This window comes from Acinonyx jubatus, chromosome B1 (assembly GCF_027475565.1).
Source record: "Acinonyx jubatus isolate Ajub_Pintada_27869175 chromosome B1, VMU_Ajub_asm_v1.0, whole genome shotgun sequence".
Taxonomy (NCBI): domain Eukaryota; kingdom Metazoa; phylum Chordata; class Mammalia; order Carnivora; family Felidae; genus Acinonyx; species Acinonyx jubatus.
The window spans coordinates 199,686,606-199,709,146 of NC_069382.1; the positions used below are offsets into that span (position 1 = coordinate 199,686,606).

At 46.7% G+C, this 22,541-nt stretch overlaps 1 protein-coding gene across 10 annotated transcripts in view; it reads right to left on the bottom strand.

Moving 5' to 3' along the window:
- Positions 1–22,541, bottom strand: part of ADD1 (adducin 1) — an 84,975-nt gene that overhangs the window by 9,478 nt on the left and 52,956 nt on the right. For 4 of the 10 annotated variants that reach the window (XM_027069040.2, XM_027069382.2, XM_027069444.2 and 1 more), the window contains exons 5-13: positions 15,083–15,163; positions 14,693–14,842; positions 12,592–12,735; positions 12,126–12,224; positions 11,226–11,402; positions 6,060–6,404; positions 3,521–3,622; positions 2,777–2,866; positions 1,948–2,040 (exon numbers count right to left, since the gene is read on the bottom strand). In XM_027069040.2, the coding sequence (XP_026924841.1) occupies positions 1,948–2,040; positions 2,777–2,866; positions 3,521–3,622; positions 6,060–6,404; positions 11,226–11,402; positions 12,126–12,224; positions 12,592–12,735; positions 14,693–14,842; positions 15,083–15,163 (1,281 nt within the window). The remainder of the gene's footprint in view (positions 1–1,947; positions 2,041–2,776; positions 2,867–3,520; positions 3,623–6,059; positions 6,405–11,225; positions 11,403–12,125; positions 12,225–12,591; positions 12,736–14,692; positions 14,843–15,082; positions 15,164–22,541) is intronic. The other 6 variants (XM_027069208.2, XM_027069504.2, XM_027069268.2 and 3 more) reach the window with 3 other exon arrangements.

The window sequence follows — 22,541 nt, forward strand, 5'->3', positions numbered from 1 at the left end:
GGACTTCCCCAGAGCCCCTACTTCCTACGCCCCAGACACATGTTCCTCAGATTCTCAAATGGAAAGCAGGTATCTACAGATCTGCCTCATTGGGAAGAGGACGTTACTAGGACACGTAACCAAGTTCTTTTTCCACTTTGTCAAAGAAAAACTCAACTTGCCACCTTGAGAGCAGGGCCACCTTGTAGAGGGAGCAATGCAGTCTGCGTTTTGAGATTCGCACGAAAGATGTGGGAACAGCTTCAGTCAAGGTCATGGATGGAGTCGTATTCTCAGTGTAAAAATGAGAAAAAGACCAAGGGTGCAAATGTGAGCAGCAGGAGGGTGTTGGAGAAAATGCAAGCTGGAACAAGAATCCAGGCACGGGAGCACCCTCTAGGCTGGGCTGGGTGCGGTTTCCCCTGCTGACCCCACCTGGATGCAGCACTCCCAGAGTGCGCTGCCCAGACTAGGGGGTGAGGCACCAGAATGGCCAGGAATCCCATTCCCAGCGACTCTGACTTCCTGGCAGGCGGGGGTGGGGGGCCACATCTACACGTGATGAAGCACTCACAGGTGATGGTGACACACACCCGAGTCTGACATGCCGGAGCAAAAACAAAAATTGGGGCTGGATGAGGAACTGGCCGAAAAAGCCCACTTGAAATACAGCCAACCAGCCCACCTTCCGGAGAGCCCGAACAAGGTCAAGCAGAAGCCACCACGTGTGACCCAGTGCCAGAGAGACTGCAGAGCAATGACAGTGTCAATCAGCTCTGCCCAAGGGCTACAGGGTGGCAGCCACAGTGGAGACCCCGCATGGTAAGCACCCCGGGCTCACGGACTCAGCACAGCTTCACGCATCAGAGAAAAGAAAATTATGAGCTAGCAAGACCACAACGGCTTGAAGCCCAAAGTACTGAGACATGCAGAAAAAGGCCATCTTTCTCCCCTGCTCCGAGAAGTCCCTCCAAGAACGGCAGCTCAAAGTACATTCAAAGGATAAGGAGAAACGGACCTACTGAATTAATCCCTAAGTATGCAAAACCTCGTCATTGGTGAGGGTTGCACGCAGGATACAGAACCCCTGGTACGAATCTCTGGCAACTGGGACATCACTACAAAGAGATGGCATCTCACTGGAGGCGTAGGAATTGAAGAGACACACCCTAAAAATCTCCTCTGAACACAGGGTAAACGTCACTACGACTCAACACCGAGCAGGCAGCCGCTTTCTGCTGTCAGCGCCGAGCTGTGCACACCAGCACACCTGCAGGGCCCTCACGGGGCTCCTTCCAACGGGGCAGGTTACATCACACAGACTTCCCACCTGCCATCCACATCAACGTGTGCGTGTACACAGCTTACTACTCCTGGCTTCAAATTTCCATGTCTCTTTTCCCCTGTGAAACACTTTTTAAAGAATTATCTAGGATTTTTTTTTTTTAGGAGAAAAACTAAATATATCTCATCAACAATAGAAACTGTCCAGTTTTACTTTCCGTTCCTCTGAAATGCTGTCTTTCAATTCTACAACCTCCAATGGCCACATTCACTACGCGTGCGGTCACAGCAGAGCAAGCAAAGGTAGAAGGTTGCACAGGGAGCCACCGCTGCCCACAGGCGGCCCGTATGAGCCTTCTGCCATCGACATCTCATAAAAGGCAAACGAAACCCAAAAGCATGCACTAACCAGAGTCACGTGCAGACCCTCAGAAATGCGCCACGCATCGTGAAGAGGGGCCCTTTCTCCCCAACCTCGTGGATGCCTCGTGGATGCCGAGGATTATAAAAATAACCTCGTACCAGACACTCTAATTAAAGAACAGAACAGGCAGAACGGAACCTCGGTCCATCGCAGAGGCAGGGGTAACTGAGACGGTGCCCGGCAAGAGCAGACAGGTGGGGACGGGGCAGGTGGAAGGGCAGCGCGTGCCGAGAGGCGGTCAAGGACAGGGCGGTGAGTACCTTTCTACAAGACAGAGATCTAGCAGGACTAAAGGTCTGCTCTGTAAGCTCGAGCCCTTCGATTGTTTCCGTACAGTCAGAGAGGGGTGCGTCCTGCAACAGTAAACTGAGTCATCAGAGCCCGCCAGGCCCGGCTTCGAAACAGCAACTGAGAGCACAGGATGGAGCTGGCTGAGAGCATGCAGCAGAGACGGCCGTCCACGGCGGTGCAGCAGTGATGGCGGTGCACGTGCAGACACAGACCACAAGACCAGGACCACGGCTGCCCCAACTCAGAGCACAAACACCTACCCTGCAGGGTCGCGTTTAAAGCAGCAGGTGGCAACTTAATTTTCAGAGATAACTACTTACACGATTATCTTCAATGTGCCACGAAGTACAGTGCTCTTACAGAAAGGCATATAAATGCAGACATTTACAGGTGCCCTCTGTAACCACTTTTCCCCAAGCAGCACTTTATTGCAGAGAGCAATACACACGAGAACAGAAACGTCCGTTAAACCCACCCTCTTCTAGCATCTTCCACCGTACACTGCCAAACCAGGGCAAATCCAGGCCCCAAAGCAGGTGGCGTGAGTGCCACCCTCACACAGGCATGCATTACACGGAGCAGGGCTGGGGAGGACACGGCCCATGGGCATGCTTGCGCTACGTCTACAACTTTAGGAAAAGTGGGGGGCTGTTTCTCATCATGAGGATTTTTCACAGAGGTAGGTCTTGCCTAGAACACTTACCTCATAGCATCATTCTCTGCCAACTCAAGAATAATTTTGGAGTGGCCGGTCATTAGAGCCACCACCCACTACTATCAGACGCTCTGGGGTCTCACCTGGACAAGGCTCCTGTCCATCACTACACCACACAAAACCTGGGACTGGGGGCCAGCCGTCTTAATGTCCTGCAAGTTCTGCTCTCGGATCTGAGGACACAAGAAGGAGAAACACACATCAACAGAACGGAGAAGACTCGCCACGACTTGAGTCACCCTGCATGTGCACTGGGGCCCCAGAGCCACGCGCAAGCCACACCCCTGCCCTGCCCCTCAGGGCCCCACATGGCCACAGTGCCTGTCTGGTGGTGCTAGTCCGGCCTGTTTAGAGGTTCACAAGTCCAAGGGGATGGACTCTCTGCACCTTCTGGATGGCTCTGGCAAGCACCGATCTCTAACCGTACTCACTCCTCGAGGAGAAACATTCCCTACGAGCCCCTCTCACGGTGGCGCTGTGAACACTGGTGGATCTCATGTTCCATCTGACACGTCAAACATTCAAAGCTCAGCGAATGAACGCTGAAACGCGGGGGCAAAGGCTGCTCTTGCCAGAAACAGGCTGTCGCTTCCGATTCTGCCCACTATGGGAGCAAGCATCTGTTCAGGAACCGGGGCCCCAGGCTGTCTGCTGCTCACACACCACGTTTGTTAGCACAGGCGCACAAGCAGTGGAAGGAGAGGGGCCTCGGCTGCAGCGGTGGGAGCCCTCCGCGAGGGGCGAGCACGTGCCACCTCCGTCCTACCCGCCACCACCTCCGCCTGCACACAAGTTCCTGCCACGGGCTGACGTCAGCCATGACGTACCTTGTTCCTCATCTCCTGGACCTCTTTGGGGTTAGTGTTCAATGGAACAAACAGGTTAGGGACAGCGGAGGTGGAGGTTCTGTGTCCATCCTCTTTAGTCCACTGTAAACATCAAGAACAGTTGAAAAGTCAGAACTGGGACAACGGTTACGTGATGCCACAGCATCCAATCTGTCCCACGTGTCTCACACCTGGTCATGCATGAACATCACAGAGAATGAACCAATGACCACACCTCCTGTCACTGCAGCGGTGGGATCGGGGCAGGGCGTGTGCAAACAGAAACCAGTAACGGTGGAAGCCAGAGTCGTGACTGACCGGCACACGCCATCCAGAAGGCCCGGCAGAGGCTGACGACAGAGCTACGCTCTGTAACTCCCGCGGACTAGCCATGGGGGGGACCCCTCAGAGCACATTGGTTCACCGCCCTGAGAGTCATCAATACCAAAGCCGCTGGAAGCATGAGATGGCAGGGTCATGAAAAGCAATGTGATGTTGCCACCCAGGTAAAGGGAAAGACCGGACTGGGAGGCAAGAGTGGGCATCACCAAAGTTTTGCATGAAAATAAAGTACAGCTTTAGAACGTGCTGCTGGCATAGCTTTTCAACCCAAGAAAATTGCTGCATGAACGTATATACAGTAGCTGCCTGGTGGGAGGGTTTGGTGATGTCGAATATTTTATATAACTTAATACTTCAGAGTGTTACAAAAATATCCCAAACAAACTTGAAGCGCTTCATGAGTTTTTATCAGAAGGCTGTTTTAGATATCAGTGCATAGCATCAGCACACCGCGCCTTTCACATTTTGTCTTTATTTTTGGATCTCCAATCACACACGAGGTTTCCAATCAAATTCTAATTCTGAGGCATGGGTGGGCACTGAACATTAAAACAAGGCCAGCAATGTTACGCCTTTGAGAGTCTTTTCAGGAGGCAGTAAGATGACCATAAACCGTAAGACTTTAAAGAAAGCAACAGACTGGCAAATGCTTATTAGCTGCTGCGGAGGGAAGTGTGGGATGGGCACGAGCTGTGAGGTACTCACTGACAGTTATCTTCTCAGATAAAAATAACTCCAGCTTTTTATTAAAAATAAGTTTTAGTCAAAACATTAAAGCAATAACCTTGGAAGCGTGAACACGTTTGCAACTTGAGAACAGTTACTGTAAGTTAACATACCAACCTGGGAACACTGCATGGCATGCCCAATACTCCGGAGTAGTAGGAAACAAATTTAAGTGCTGAACAAGGTCTCCCCTTCAATGTGCACACTGACTAAAACACGCAAAGTGATTTCATATTGTTTCAAGACAATAGCAAATAAAGCTCAAAGCTGAGGCTACACATGTGCTTAGAAAAACTTCATCACGGCAACTCAGCACTATGTACGTATATCCTCAGCAGGAAGGTGGTTTTTAGGCCCACGCCCTTTAACAAGTAAAACAAATAAAAACAAAACAGCTGAAACTAGGGAGAAGAAAAGAGGGAGAGGAGGAGGCGGAAGGAGAGAGGAGAGACGGGCTCCACGTGACGAGTCTGCTCAGGAGCACAGAGGCTCGCGCACCAGAACCACCTGGGGAAGACAGAACTGTCTTCTTTGGAATAAATCTATAAAGTAAGAACACTGTTATTACGGGAACAGGAGGCCCCGCATGCTTGCTCGGGGCACACCGTGTTAGGCCATCCGACCTCACGGGTCACCTGCGTGCCTGCCCCGGCCGCTCCAGGGGCCCCCTCTGTGTGGCACAGGAGCCGCTGAACTGTCAGAGGCTGGGTTACGGGGCAGTGAAGACCGGTCTTCACAGGACGTGAGCACCAAGACAGCAAAGTGTCTTTGAGGGCCGTGTCTGTGATTACGGAAACAAAGCGTGCCTCGCAGGGTCTGCCGCTGGTGCCTGCAGATGGCCTGCGCCGCACTTGGGTCATGCCACACCCAGCAGGAGCCACAGGACTCACCACTACGGCCGTCTACTCACATGCAACAGTCCATGCAGAAGGTAGCTGGCTTAGAGCGTTCGGAGGCTTTGGGACAGCAAGCGGGGAACGAGGCCAACAAGAAAGGACAAGGTCAGCTGGGAAAATGCCCGTGAGACACCAGGGACAACTGCTTGAGAAAACACTGAAGGCTTAGAGGACAGACCGCAGTCTGGCGACGACAACACTGAAGTAACAGGTTACGACTGAACTACCGTTCCGTGCATGAAGCATTAGGACTCCTTGAACATAATTTGAATTAAACGTCAGCTCCAACTTTTAGATTGATACGTGTGAGTTACTTAGTATTTTCGCTACGCACAGGGTTAGGTGATGTGGGGGCTACTGAAGAAGTGCTCCGTATCTTAAGCAGTTTCAAGCAGACAGTGTCACTTGAATTATAGCTAACGCATACAGCAGGTCCGGTTTGGGCTAAAGAAGGTTAAGGAGGAAGGTTTGCTCGAAATCCAGGTCAGAAAGGCTAGATTCCCAAAGCCTCCGAAGCCCCAGCTACCCAACTTGCTCTACATCATCTAACTATGAACAGTAAGGTAGGCACAGACCAAGCAGTTGGTAATACAGCTTGGCACGCAGACACCGGACGAGAGAGACTGCAGCAAGGGTTTCACGTGATCGTGTGTAATGTTCGTCCACACCTTAGTCTTCGACTTGGGACTGCTTCCGTTCTGCCCTTCCTCGGAAGCATCGTCACCCCGGCCAGAGTTCAGCCATCTTGTCTTCTCTCGCTGCTGCTTCTGAAAACTGTGTCTGAGAGGGGAGCCAGTGCCCGGATCCCCGTCACTAGCAAAGGAGTACCCTGTGACACTCGCAGGAACCTCCACATCGCTGTACTTTTTAGATTTCTCTCTCAGAGCAGGGTATCGGTAAGGGTAGCCAGTTCTGTAACCCTAGGGTCCAAAGAGAATGAAAGACCATCAACATGCCAGATCTCACAACAGTTTCACTTTGGGGAATTGCGTGGAAATACCTACAAAAGCTGGACAGGCACACGTGCGACAACTCCGCACTCCCAGATACATGCCGACAGAGACGCACAAACATTCACCAAAATCCTGACCGCAGATTAGACAAAGCCAGCAACACCAGAATGGGCAAACTGCAGCATCCACGCAACGGACTAGGGGGCCGGATTCAGAGCAAATGCTCCATCACCAGGTGCAACATTAGCATGAACCTCACAAATGTGATGCTGAGTCAAAGAAACCAAATGCGAAAGAACACTATTCCACTCATCACTTATAAAAATTACAGAAAGAAGCACCTGAAAGGGTACAGGGGATTCTGAGGTGCTGTTCTGTCATCACTGCTGCTGTTGTTTTCAATAGGCTCCACGCCCAACGGGGGGCTTGAACTCATAACCCTGAGATCAAGAGTCACATGCTCTACCGACTGAGCCAGCCAGGCCCCCCCCCCGTGCTACTGTTTTTTGATCTGGATACTGGTTCTACAGTGTGTTCAGTTTTTAAAAAATTTTTTAATGTTTACTTATTTTGAGAAAGAGAACAAGTGCATGTGTGTAAATGGGGGAGGGGCAGAGGGAGAGAGAATCCCAAGCAGGCTCCGCACGGTCAGCGCAGAGCCCAATATGGGGCTTGAACTCAGGAACCATGAGATCTGACCTGAGACAAAACCAAGAGTCAGACACTTAACCAACTGAGGCACTGAGGTGCCCCCAGTTTTTAAAAGTTACTAAACTGAATACTAATAAACTGAATACTTAAATGGGCTTACTTGCTGCTGTCTACAGTAAAGATCGTATTAAACAACATACTTAATTTTTTTTCTTTTTCTTTTCTTTTTTTTTACCTTTTAAGATAAAGTTTAGATAAGATACCGTAATAATCTTTGGGGAAGGCCAAACAAGTACACCTCGTGAAACCTGGTTCTTTCTTTGAATGTAACAATCTTCGAGATCAACCTTCAATTCTGCCTCATGACCACTTACTACTAGGCTTTAAGGCCTGAGCCCCAGTAGTTCCCACCTCTGTCATCACTGCAATAGCACTTAGCCCACATGCTGGACCAACCTGTTTGCCAATCCCCACAGGCAATCTCTCCAAGGCAAGGAGGATGTGTTCCCCCTCCCTCCAACCCAGTGCATAGCAGCTGGTGGGTGTGGCAGACAGACTCTATGGTGCCCCCCCCCCCCCCCCCGCCTCGCTCCATGGTCCCCACCTGCTGTAACGCCCTCCCTCCTGGAGCGTGGGCAGGACCTGACTTGCTTCTAACCCATGGAATTTGGCAAAGGTGATGCAGGATGTACTACATAGGAGGCTGGCACCCATCTTGAGTCTTTTGTCCATTGCTAGCTCTAAAGAAGCGAGCAGCCATGACTCCTACAGCGGTAAGAAAAATGAATTCTCTCCACAGAATTCTGTCTGGAACTCAGAAGTGGGTTCTGCCCCACTGAGCCTTCTGATGGGAACCAGTCCCGGCCACCACCTTGTGAGACCCTAGGCCAAGGACCTGGCTCAGTTTGCTCCTGACTCGCCGTTTCACGTCTGTACCGAGTCACTCACAGCACCTTCACTATAAAGGACAGGAGAATAAGGGCTGTCACATTAGAGGGGCCCCGGCCTGTGTCCTGCTTGCTGAGGTACTTTAGAATCATTCACATTTCTCCCAATTCAGGAATTCTCTCCCTTCTGGATGCTTCTCTTCTTTGGGAGACCACTGGCATACCAACATCCCTTTACTACATTAAAAAAAGGGTGGTGACAATTCTGAAACGCAGTCCTCAGTGGTTGTTTTCCCACCACAATCCTCAAGAAGATCGGTAAATGTCTACCCTGCAATTTTTCCATTGATGAGCATGCTTTGTTGAGGAACAATAAAAGATAATGGCTCCACTGTAAAAAGGCTATCTTCAGAAAAATAAAGTTCTTGTTAACTCAAGTTTCCTCTCGCTGAGGGAGGCAAGACTCCTGGGTAGTCTCCATGATGGAAGGATAAACCACCAGAACTTTGCAAAATTTTATCCTCAGAGGGTATGGTTTTATTCTTTAATCTTCCCCTTTAAATGCTGTCAAGCCAAAACTAGAGGCAATACTAGGACCTCACACCTACTGTATGGCTTATAGATACACATATGGATTCCTTCCTTCTTTGAAAAGCTAGAATTAGATCTTCATGTTTGGGAAGCAATCAGCATTTCTTCCGTGTACGTTAAAATAGTTCTTACAGTATGAGAATTTTCAACTATTGTCTACCCTACTCAATTACTGGCAAACATACATGGTTAGTCAGAATGCTAAGTTAAGGGGCACCTGGATGGCTCAGTCAGTTAAGCATTCGACTCTTGGTTTCGGCTCAGGTCACAATCTCATGGTTTTGTGGGTTTGAGCCCCACACTGGGCTCTGTGCTAACAGCACGGAGCCTGATTGGTATTTCTTTCTCTCTCTCTCTCTCTCTCTCTCTCTCTCTCTCTCTCGTTCTCTGCCCCTTCCCTGCTCATGCTCTCTCTCAAAAATAAATAAACATTAAAAAAAAAAAAGAATGCTAAGTTAAAACATGGACTGTAATGATAATTATTATTTCTTACAAACTACACAGCCTTCTAATATCAAAATGACAATAACAACCTGTGCACATCAGGGACACTGAATACCAACACCCCTGCAATGAGCACTTCACTTATTCATCTTTTGTCCTCTCTCTCCCTCCTCTATCACATTAAGAGTTATTGCCTGATTTTGAGTTCTCTCTCTCCACCTTCTAGAATGCGCTGAGGACACAAGACGTGGTGGGCTGGTATTCTCGATTCTTGGTCCTCTCTTCTGATTGCTACCTGACTTCCAAGTAAAGAACAGTGAAACCAGAGCAACGGTCAGGAGGAAAGAAGAGAGGTTGTAAGACAGGGTGCCCCAGCGCTCCTTGCCTCGTGGGGCCCCTTGGGGGTATCTGCCTCCCAGTACTGACACCTGGGACACCACTGGCCCCTGCCACCTGACTCCAGCTGCTTCTTCCATGTTCTTAGTGCGCCTCACTCCTCCCCCTGCTTCCCGAGACCAGTCCTGGCCCATGCCCTGTGTCTCTGCCTCCACAGCTCTCCTTGTGCTCTGTCAGGACCCAGATCACAGATGCACGGCCACATGTGGGATCTGTTTGTCCACCTCCCTGGGTAGGTCATGAACTCCTTGTGTCCTGTTAATGGCTCCTGGCACAATAGTAGATGGTCAGTAAATGCAATCCCCCTGTACAGGGCAAATGAATTCAGAAGTTATAGAAGATTCTGCTTTCTGTGTTCACTCCCCCCTGACTAATCAAATCCAGCCCCTGAGGACACTTAGCACCCCTGAATCAGATCCATGAATTCTTTGTGTTCCAACATCTTCAAGAAAGTTAAGCTTCCCGCCTTCCGAAGCCACCCCTCCCCTGTGTGACCTGGTCCAATAGTCGGGACTCTCTCCTGCTAGGCTAAAATGCACCCCGCTGGCCCTGGAGATGCTATCTAGGGTGCCCAGCATGGCCACAGCAACACATGGGGACTCCAGCCCTTCCGGAGGCTTCTCAATCCCACACTCCTGGGACAGGTCCTTGTGTCTATACCACCTGAGGTCAAAGATGATGGACTCTCCCGAATTCCATCTAAACAGCGTGACACCACAGCAGGCACAGAGCCCAACGTCTCTGTGAGACAGAGTCCTACGTCTTATAACACCTTGACCTAAATATTTAAAGAACCTGCTCACACCAGACAAGTGCCTGGAAGGCATGTCCCCACCCCCTACACCTACTGTAGTGTCTTCAGTCACGCACACACCTTCCTTCTCCCAACTCGGCATACCACAATTTTACCTACTCTCCAAGATCACTTCCAAGTGCCATCCACATCAAGTTTTCTCCCTGATGCTTGCAAATGGATGAGATCCCTCACTGAACCCTCTAACACAGACCACATCCTGCTGGTAACATCAGAACATCCTTATTATGCTTAATACACCGCGTCCAGCTTCTGTGTTGTGCTAGGCTCCGTGTCCCTGCAATTTGGAGGAAGGGGTCTCCCCAACACAGTAAATCAGCAGCAAATGTCTGTGAAACATAATAATCAGGCCCCACGTAGCTAGAACTTACATTAAAACAAAAGACAAAGCACATGGCTAGCAGATGTAGAAGGCACCCCCAGATGGCTTGCTTGTGGGAGGATGGGCACCGAGCTGGCTGCTACTCTAGGAGCAAGTTACCCAGCAGCCTACTTCCTTTATTTTTAAGTTATTTTCATTTTTATTTTTGAGAGAGAGAAAGAACATGAGTGGGGGAGGGACTGAGAGAGAGAGAGAGAGAGAGAGAGAATCCTAAGTGGGCTCTACACTGTCAGCAGAGAGCCCAACTCAGCGCTCAAACTCACGAACCGGGAGATCATGACCTGAGCTGACATCAAGAGTCGGACACTCAACCGACTGAACCACCAGGCACCCCAACCCAGGAGCCTACTTCAGAGCAGGGCATTCTCTGTGCTCTTGTCCCCACATAGTCCAAGTGTGATTACCTTTAAACAACAAAAGAAGACAAGAAACCCTCACTTCTGTATTTTGCCATGATTTAGCTTAGAAGTTATATTGCCCGGTGCTTCTTCATGATTTTTGAGGGTGAAGGCACTCAGATACTGCATGAAGACAGTTTCACGCCATTTCACTTGCTATAAAAACACGAACGCTTCTGCTTTCAGAACAAAAGCTTTACCGTCAGGTGGTAGCAACATTCTTACCAGATTATCGAGCATCCGCATCAGAGCTTCGAACTCCTGCTCACCAATCTGCCACTTGGGAGGTGAGCTGGTACCCTCCCCTGCCGGGGACCCTGGGGAACGGGGCTTGGCTTTGTACTTGCCAGGATCCAGGAGGACTAAGTTGTCTGGCCCTCCTGCACTGGCCAGAGTCCGAACCTTTTCCAAAACAAGCAAACAGTAGTTTGAGTTCGTTACTGAGGGCAGAAGGATCAGACGACTACAAGAGATGACTGAAACAGAAATGTACGTTTCAAAAGAAACCAAGTCATCAGAGTGTAAGAATAAAACATGGAGGATGGACAGCAACAGACTATTCACACACAAGGTTATTTTCAGAAGCTCGTCTTTAGCATGACAAAGATACTGAGCACTCATGCTTGGAGGAGAAATGGGGAAGCAGAGCGCCTTTGAAGACCGTATGAGGAGCCTGGGACTGCAGTACTGCATTGAATGTAAGTCAAAGTAACATGCAGAGTGCAGACTTGGGGTTGAGCAGACCTGGCTCAGCGGCCAGGGGCAAGGCTCTGCCTCCCTGCACGTGCTTTTTCACAAACAGTGCTGTGAGGGGCAAGTGAAAGAACATGTAATAACATCTAGGAAGCGCCCGATGCCGGGTGCTCTGTAATGGTGGCGACTGACGTATTTGAGCAATAAAAAACTAGAAATGAAAGCCCAGTAATCATTTGTAAGTTTCAGCCAGTGAAATGGCATTTGCTCTGGTCGATTTCCAAATCCATGAGCTCATCTTTGGCAAAGAGACTACACAAAGACTCATTCCTACAAAACAAGTACCATAACTCTATGAAAACGCTGCAAACACCCAGATAAGCTGCAAACACCCAGATAAGCTGCAGACAGAACACAGTGGCCACCACCCACCTGGATCTCGCACGCGACCACAAGGTTGTGGATGTAGTAGAAAGCCTCCTCAACGCTCTCTCCGACGGATACGAGCCCGTGGTTCCGCAGAATAAGAACCTGAGCAAGAAACATGAAAGCCCTAAGGAACGAGGCAAGAAGACTGACACTTTAACTTTTTCTTCTTCCCTCTATAATTTAAAGACCACAGGGGCGCCTGGGTGGCGCAGTCGGTGAAGCGTCCGACTTCAGCCAGGTCACGATCTCGCGGTCCGTGAGTTCGAGCCCTGCGTCGGGCTCTGGGCTGATGGCTCAGAGCCTGGAGCCTGTTTCCGATTCTGTGTCTCCCTCTCTCTCTGCCCCTCCCCCGTTCATGCTCTGTCTCTCTCTGTCCCCAAAAAATAAATAAATAAATAAACGTTGGAAAAAAAAAATTAAAAAAAAAAATTAAATAAAAAAATAAAGACCACATTAGATGCCCACTGACCTTGCTTTTAGGCCCCAGATTTTTCTGAATTAATACTTTTTCCTCCTCATCAACCAGAATCCCATGATAATCATGATAAGCTACTTCTCCAAGGGAAAGTGCCTCCGGGGAGATCGGCAAGAGGCCACATTTCATCGCAGAGACCTAGAGAACACGCAGTCACCATGAATGAAGGGAAATCAAGGGTCACACGTTGATGACATGGCACATGCTTTCCTCAAAGAAATAAACAGGGGGACAGATTTTATTTTGTTACCTTCTGAGAAATAAATGAACCTATGAACTTAGGATGAACTTTAACTTCTGGGGCTTGCTAGTGATGTGCACTTAAAACTCCTAATGCCAAGCGAGCTCAGGTTTCAGGGTAAGATGACCCTGGCCCTAACGCAAGGACCGACCATCACTTCCCCTGAATGAATCGGGACACTGCAAAGAGACGTTCTGATACACTTTTCATCTCAGGTCGTAGGTGAACCAAAACCAGAAATTTACATAAAAGCAAATTTCTGAAGTTTAGGATAATTATGCTGTAAAATTTCTATTTAAGTAGAAAAAACCTTAAGCATTCATATAGCCCTTCAGTTTCCTTAAATTTCCAAACTGACTTCAGAATGTGCTAATTTTGAAGGTTTTCTACCAAGATGAAAGAACAGTTTCCAAAGATTCAAATAGTGTTTAGAGGTGGGTGCAACAATGCCACATACAAGTTCACCTAAAAAGACACCACAATAAAAAAGGCGATACAGCATTAAATTCCTTTCACAGCCTTCTTGTAAGAAGAATTTCCTTACCAAGTGAAGTGATTTGGTAAGTTTTAAAACATATCACATGGTAAACTGTTTGGAACCATATTCTCAAAGGGACCTCAAATAGTTCCTTAAAATGCATGTGGTTGGGAGTGCATGCATCTTTTTACAAAAAAAACTTCAGAAAAGGATAGATCTAACAAAACTCTTCTGTTCACATCTAGAACCACATGTTCAAAGTAAAATAAACTAGACAGGTCTAACATGCATCAAAACAATTCAATATGCGTGACATTAAAACATCATATAATTCCACATTACTGAATCCATGTGTGGTACAAATAAGCCCACAAAGTCATTAAAGAATAAAATGGCTTGGGGCGCCTGGGTGGCGCAGTCGGTTAAGCGTCCGACTTCAGCCAGGTCACGATCTCGCGGTCCGTGAGTTCGAGCCCCGCGTCAGGCCCTGGGCTGATGGCTCAGAGCCTGGAGCCTGTTTCCGATTCTGTGTCTCCCTCTCTCTCTGCCCCTCCCCCGTTCATGCTCTGTCTCTCTCTGTCCCAAAAATAAATAAACATTGAAAAAAAAAGTTAAAAAAAAAAAAAGAATAAAATGGCTGATAAAAAGCCAATTCTAGATAGTTGTAGTATTTCACTGTCACATGACCGTCCCAAATACCGGAATGGGCATTTTCATACTGGGAGGTCTGGGCTGTCGGCACCAGAAAGGCCAGGGCTCGGTGACTGGGCAGGGGCAGGCTTTGGGAAAGTTCTAGGCTCGGAGGCCAGTCTCCTAACAGCCTACGATGTCTGTGCCTTCCTCTTGCAACAGCCATTCCTCCTCTCCTCTCACGACCCAGCCCTGCTCTTGCTGGCTCCAGACAGAACATCTAGGGGTTTCCAGGCCTCAACCTCTCGCTGTCTCACCTGGCTCCTCCCCACATCCCATCAGTGGGCTCAGGTCTCCTGCCTCCAGCTGATCCTTTCTGAGTCCACAGCCTCCTCCTGCGGCCTGCCTGAGCCCCTCCCTCCCACCCCTCTTCTCCAACAAGGTGTCTCTGCAGTCTTCACTTACACTGAAATCTGACCTCACCCTCAATACACTATGATTTGCTAACTGTCAAGTCTATCGGACACTTTCGCTCACACAGGTTTTCCAAAACTGGATAGTATACGGACCCCTTAGAAAAAGAAAAAAATTCTTTTAAGAAAGTCAAACTTAGGAAAAAACCTTCTTCACTCCAACAAAATTAGGTTTATTGACTTGCCTCAAAAGAGGGCAGCTGTGAGTAAACGTGGCGTGCCTTTCACTAAACAGCTTTCAAATGTAAGCTGCCACCAGGGCAACGCACTCACCGCGGCCCCTGCTGGCGTGTGAATATGGACCACACACTTCACATCTGGCCTTGCAGCATAAATTGCAGAATGTAATGTAAAGCCGGCCTGATTTACTCCCAGATTAGTGCTCCCGCGATCTACCACATCTCCTTGAAAATTGATTTTAACCTGAAAATAAGCAAATCAAAATTTTCAATGTCAAGAGGATTTCACATTACCCTTACTAGGTATTATTTAAACCAAAGTTTAAAGTGTGTATAACTAGTTCTAAAGTTTTTCTGAGTTAGTCACACAAAACATAAACTTCGTCCCCTTTCTTGGGTTTTATATGTCTCGTAGGGTTAGGTGTTTCATCATCTAATATGACCTAAACACACATAACGCCCAAGAGGAAAAGGATATTCTTACCAAACTGGACGCGGTCACTTCACTGTAGAGAAGTCCAAAGGGAACGATGAGGAAATGTTCCTGCTCAGAGCTCACTCTGGTCTGTAAGGAAAATTACCGAAAGGAATTACTCACACAGACTCACTCTGGTCTGTAAGGAAAATTAGCTCAAAAATACAATTGGAATGATCTGCATCTCTTTCCACCCACAAACACACAGGCTTGTGTGCATTCAGTGAGCTACACAGGAAAGCACATTAAGTACAGCATCTGTCACGAAGCTATGAGGTACCGGAAGCTTTGTATCATTACGCTGTAGTAATTTATCAGGTGCATGAAGTGCATCTTGGTCACACTCATGACAATTAACTTTATAGGGAAAACACCTGGTGGCTACCAAACCAGCATCACAGGCCAGAAGGTGGCATCCCGGAGGCATATACTAGTGAAAGCCAAAACTTTCTGGTCCTCAAAACCTGCAGGATAATGAACGATCATAAAAATCACAAACAACAGAGACCTCCTCCTTACCGCTGATGAAGGATTTCAGAAAGTTTCTACACATGATCGTGCCCCTGGTGGGTCTGCCCCTTCCTCCACTGCTTTCTGTCCACAATTCGTTCAACGTGTACCTGCGCTAGATACTAGTGACAACAGGAAAAAAAGAGTCCTGCCCATTTTTAGGATGATTCTGGGAGAACTCAAATGATTCCCCAAAGCCATTCGGTTGGGACGCACTCACTGCTGGTCTAAGAACTGCAATGAGGGCCAGGCAGGCAGAGCACGGCATCTGTGGGAAAGGACTTAGGGTGTTTAGTACAACTTCCTAACCAGCACAGTGACTTCCATAGTGGTCCAAACAGATGCACACCCGGGGCCTGCCGGGGCAGGTGTACTGAGGCAGGGGGGCGCCCACCACATCCTCACTGGGCCTCATTTCTTCATTCAGCAAACAGCCACCCACGGGGGCGGGGACCGAGCCAGAAGTGAAGCAAGAAAGACCTGATCATCAAAACGTCCTTACTCACACAGCAGAAATTTGTCTTCCTGAATTTCTCTTCACTCTTCTAGCGTGCAACACAGAACAAACCCAGTCCCCTATTTGTACAATTTAGCTCTCAGATACAGGGAAACTACCCTCCTCCTCCTGTCACTTTCATGCTAAACTCACCTGATTCCCTCAGGATGACATCATGCGGAGCCACAATCAGGTTAAGACCTTAGTTAAGATCTCAGCTCTGCCAAGTATGGTCTGTGCTGCTCTGGGGACCCTGCTCTCCTGGCCTCCTTGTCCATAAATAGGGGATGATAAGGGCTGGTACTCACAATAAATAATCAGTACATGGCCTCTCCCCACGATTACTATTACTAGCGGTAACAGGATCAACGGCAGTAAATCATGACCATGAATGAGCCTATTCTATATCCACCTCCATGATACCCACTCTCTTTAAATCCCCATTACCCTAGTCCCTGCTCTCTTTGAGTTTCAAAAATGTACACGTGATTTCCATTCTTCCCGAAAATATTTTCCCATTAATGGTGAGTTCACTAGGCTTATATCTAAAGTCGGTTCTTGTACTTTAAAAAGCATGCACCTTTTTAACTGTCTACAACAAAACCACACAATTCCCCCAATTTCCAAGTTGGGCCAAAACAAAAAACATAGAGCAGACTATTACTTTGTGTATTTACTACTGGTTGGAATGAAAAATAAGGAAAAGTTAAATGTCAGATATTTTTACTTACATTAAAAGTTTTCTCTTGCAACATCATACAGAGTATTTAGAAGGCACATGAGTACAAAAGGCACTTAAGTACAAAAAAATCAAACACCCATGTATCTTTCAACGAACTTCAGAACAGAGGAAGTGTAGTATCCTGGAAGCCCCGTGTCCCTTCCCCCAACTCCCAAAAGTAACCACTAACTTGAATTATGTGTTAAGCATCTTCTTCCTTTTCTTTACAGTTTTATCTTATATATATTTATCCCTCAGCAGTATACTGTTTCATTTTTATCTGTTTATGAACTTCAACTAATTGGAATCATACTGTATTTTCTTTGCAGTGACATTTTTTTTCCTCAACAGTATTTTTGAGATTCCTCCAGACAATGACAGACATGCCTATCATGTGTTCACTTCCATTGCTGTAGAGTGTCCACTGATGAGTATACGATTTATGTATCCATTCTTCTGTCAATGGCCATGATTCCCATTTTGCTACTAAAAACGCTGTGAACATTCTTGCACCTGCCTCCTAGCATACATGGTCAAATTTCTCCAGAGCGACACCGAATTACCTTCAGAGAGCCTAATTAAATAGACACTCCTGCCAGTAATGTGCTTCTACTATTATCTTCTTTAAAAATTAAAATCTGATGTCTGTGATATGGTATTCCATTGTGGTTTTAATTTATAATTTCCTGGTTAGTAATGAGTTCAGCAACTTTTCATATTTTTATGAGCCATCTTATTTCCCCTTCTGTGCAATTCCTTTCTTGTCTTTTGGTCACAAAATGACCATACTGGTTTGTCCTTTTCATACTCATAGTTCTTTATCTTTTCTAGATACTAATTGTTTGTTAGTTACCTGTAAGGCAAAATCTTCCAGGTTGTAGGTTTTCTTTTTTCACACTCTGATTTTTGTCCCAAGTTTATTTATTTTTTTTGTAGTAATCTGTACCCCCCAACATGGGGTCTGAGCTCACAACCCCAAGATCAAGAGTCACATGCTCTTTCAACTGAGCCAGCCAGGCACCCCTATTTTTACTCTCTTTATGGCATCTTTTAATAAGAAATTTGTTCATTTTAAAGTAGTCAAATTTACCCATCTTTTCTTTTATAATAGGTGCTTTTGTGTCTTAAGACCTCTTTCCTTAGGTCAGAAGTTAAAGGTCAATGGCGCGCCTGGGTGGCTCTGTCAGTTAAGTGTCCAACCTTGGCTCAGGTCATGAACTCACAGTTGGTGAGTTCAAGCCCCGCATCGGGCTCTATGCTGACAGCTCAGAGCCTGGAACCTGCTTCAGATTCTGTGTTTCCCTCTCTCTCTGTTCCTCCCCTGCTTGCACTCTCTCTCTCTCTGTCAAAAGTAAATAAAGATTTTAAAAAATTAAAAAATAAATAATTAAGTTAAAGGTCAATGATTTTTGCCTATATTGATCCCAAATTTTTTTTTTTTTTTTTTTTTAGTATTTATTTATTTTTGAGACAAAGCGTGGGTGGGGGAGGAGCAGAGAGAGAGGGAGACACAGAATCTGAAGCAGGCTCCAGACTCCAAGCTGTCGGCACAGAGCCTGACACGGGGCTCAAACTCATGGACTGCGAGATCATGACCTGAGCACAAGTCAGACTCTCAACCAACTAACTGAGCCACCCAGGCACCCCCATTCTAAAATTTTTAAAGTGTTACCTCTCACATTTAATTCTGAATTCATTGGAATTCCTTTGTGGGTATAAATATATAAGGTGGGAATCCAATGCAACTTTCCAATTTCAATTTTTCACTCCAACTGTGCCAGCACCAATTACTGCCTAGTGCACTCTTCCCATGCTGCTCTGCAACACAGACTCTTTTGTGCCTCTGATTTCAATAAATGAGATCCAGCTCTGGGCTCGGTTCTGTCCCACTGGTCTGTCTCTTCCTTTGCCCAAAACACACTATTTTAATTAGTATCACTTTTACAAATTCAGTTAATAGGAAAAAACTCTCACTTAGTTCATCTTAGCCATTCTTGGACTTCGTCTTCCCTATAAACTTTACAAGCATACTATCAGGTTCCACATTAAAAAACTATTACATACCATTTTTTAATGACTTCTTGTTTCCTAGTCTCTATGGCATAATTCATAGTTATAAACAGTATACATTTTATATTCCCTCTTCTGTAATAACTATTTTTCATTTTTTCCACATGGTCTATATATGTATTTTTCATAGTATGTAACATTCCCTCAAACTGATGTTGAATAACTGGGGCATTTTCCACCTACCATTGGATATTCAGACTCAAACTTTATTATTATAAATAATGCTATCACTTTTTCTTCTTTGACATATTTCGTTAACATGTATTTCCAAGAGTGAGCCTAATAAATCTACATATTTTAATGGAAAAAGCTTAAAATATGATTTTCTGAGTCTGAAGCAAAAAAAGGAAAAAGTGCTGGGACACCTGGGTAGCTTAGTCAGTTAAGCATCTCTGACTTCGGCTCAGGTCATGATCTTGTGGTTCATGAGTTCAAGCCCTACACTGGGCTCTGTGCTGACAGCTCAGAGCCTGGAGCCTGCTCCGGATTCTGTGTCTCCCTCTCTCTGCCCCTCCCCTTGCTTGCATTTGGTCTCTCTCTCTCTCAAAAACAAACATTAATTAAAAAAAAAAAAAAGAAAGAAAGAAAAGATGCTAAATACAGATGTAAAGTGAAAAAAGAGTGAAGGATATTTCCATGTAAGTTTGTTTTTGTTTTTTTTAAGTAGGCTTCACACCCAGCACAGAGCCCAATGCAGGGCTTGAACTCAGGACCCGGAGATCAAGACCAGAGCTGAGATCAAGACCAGAGCTGAGATCAAGAATCCGACACGGGGCACCTGGGTGGCTCAGTCAGTTGAGCGTCTGACTCTTGATTTTGGCTCAGATCAGGATCTCACGGCTCATAAGTTCAAGCCCCACTGCCAGCGCAGAGTCCGCTTGGGATTCTCTGTCTCTCTCCCCTCCCCTGACTCGTGCTCTCAAAAATAAATATTAAAAAAAAAAAAAAAAAAAAGTCTAACACTTAACTGGCTGAGCCACCCAGGTGCCCCTCCAAGTAAGGTTTCTGGTGTCTAAGAGACTGGCGTTACCCTCACTGAGATTGACTACTCATGTCACAAATTTTAAGGTCACTCACTGAAAACCAAATACACCCAACTCAGTATCTCTGGCAAAGATCCATATCATGTCCCAGAAGCACAGTGTACTGGTCACAAGGTGGGCTCAGACCACCACCTGAGGTTTAGCATTCCCTGGAGTCCACATGGAGCTGAACCCAGCACTCCACTGTCACCAGAGGCATTTAGGGACGGAAAGACCCCAGCTATTGACACCCCCCAAAGCTTCTCTAAACCTAATGCGATCTTAAGACAGAGATCTAATTCAGACAATCATCTCCAATCTCCTAATGCCTGCCAGCACTCTAAATCCCTTCAGCAGAAAATCCCTATGGCCCTCTTTCCCAGAAAGGTCACCATGACCTGTTCGCACTTTCTGGTTGCACTGATAAATATCGTTAGTATTTCTTTGCTGTTAAGTGTTTATACGGTAACATTTAGATTATAATACAAAAAATGTATACCACAAGTAGTTAAAATAAACAAAAATAAAACTTTTTCCCTCAAAGATTCTCTAGCTCACAAGATACAGGAAATATTTTGGTGCTTAAAAATCTTTTTTACTCAGTATTAAGGGCCACACAGATCATCTACAGAATAGTAAACATTTAACTAATGTTTTAATTCTGCCAAGTCCTGAATAAAGGGCAGGGGGAGCAATTTCAGCAATTTAAACTTATTTAAATAGCATTCATACCAGGACTACTGGTAAACAGCATTTTAAACACCCCCCCCCAAAATGTGAAAGTATTATTAAAGCCAAGGATTACATTTCCTATTACAGCTGTAACATTTTCATGGAACTAATTCTTAGCCAACCACTGAGCATTAAATCTCTGCACAGAGCACTTGGTCAGGCATAATCAGCCTCAGGTGCCAGCAATTTCCATGCAGGCACTAGAAACAGAACTGGCACTTCTGGCAGGTGAAGGGGACCTTCTGACCAAACACCAAAAGGCACCACGGAGTTCCTGTTTGATGTTTTTACTGAGGCCAGATTTCGGCCTGGGGGATTTCACCCTAGAGTTCACTGTATGCCTATTGTACGCCCAGCACAGCTCCTGGTCTTGGGGACACAACAGGAAACACAACAGAGGCACCCTTCACAGAGTCAGTGTTCCCATGAGTGGAGACGGATGACAAAAGGCAAAAGTCAAGTATGGATGATGGGAACTGCTTCGGGGGAAATAAAGCAGGGGCACTAGGGTGGAGGCAGCGTCCTACAGGCACGACAGTGTGCATACAACAGGCACGACAGTGTGGATACAACAGGGCCAGGTCTGCGTTTTGAAAAGCGAACTTTAAGGGCAACAGGGGGAAGAGACGGAGGGGAGAGTAACTCGGTATCTCTGGAAAGATCCACATCACATGCCACAAGCACAGTGCACTGGTCACAAAGGTGGGTTCCAGACCGCCACCCTGGAGTCCACGCTGGAACTGAGCCCAGCACCACTTACAAGTCCACATGTGCACACCACCTACACGTGTGCTGGGTATAGAGAAAAGGGTAAAACGATTTAAACAGCTGTTAACACCAGTTGCCTGAAGAAGGTAAGAGTATCGGCAGGATTACAACTTCCTCTTTAGACATCCCTGTGAAGTGCACTTATTGCTATTGGTAGGCACTGTACTAAAAATTTGAAATATTCAACAAAGGAAAATAAATGAAGAAACAGACTGGAACAGTTTAAGAGTCAAGGAAAGATTATCTCTTTGGAAAAGCAAAGAAAAAAATAGAAGGCTGATGGTGCATTAGGAATCTAAGAAGGCAAGAGAGATGAAATTCCAACTGGGAAACAAAGTTTGGCTGCAGGTAGGAAGGAGGTGCTCAGGAGCACAGAATGGGTACAAACATCAATCAGGCGTTCCCCTTTTCTCTGTGACACACTGTGGTCATTTGATAAGAGAAAAGAGGTCAGGGGCGCCTGGGTGGCTCAATCGGTTGAGTGTCCGACTTCGGCTCGGGTCATGATCTCACAGCTCATGAGATCGAGCCCCGCGTCAGGCTCTGGGCTGACAGCTCGGAGCCTGGGGCCTGCTTCGGATTCTGTGTCTCCCTCTCTCTCTGCCCCTAACCCACTCGCATCCTGCCTCTGTCTCTCTCAAAAATTATAAATAAACATTAAAAAAAAATTTTTTTTTAAAAAGAAAAGAGGTCAGGAGTTCCGAAGACGGTAGTAGAGAGAGTAGTGAGAGAGTAGTGAGTGAGCTCCTAAGTGAGACGTCCTACGGTGCCAGGCAGTGTCATGGGTCTGTAACCTACAGAGAAGGCCTGTGGGCCCTGTTGAGACTCTCTGCAGCAGGATTAGCTGTTTGGGTGCAGGAGGGAGAGGACAGCATTGGCAAAGAGCGTTACCGAAATGATGTAGCACCAGGAAATCCAAGCTGGACCAAAGAGGGAGTGAATGTGGGCCAGTGGACAGGGATGCAGGAAGGAAGATCCACAGAGGCAGGACTTGTCACATTCACTGATATAACCCCAGACTTAGAACAAGGCTTGTACTGAATAAATATTTACAAGAGACACGCAATAAATATTCACTGCAAAATCAACTGAAGAAAACAGAAGTCCTGATCATGTTGAAAAATAGCTAAAACTGGAGTAGCTGAAGAA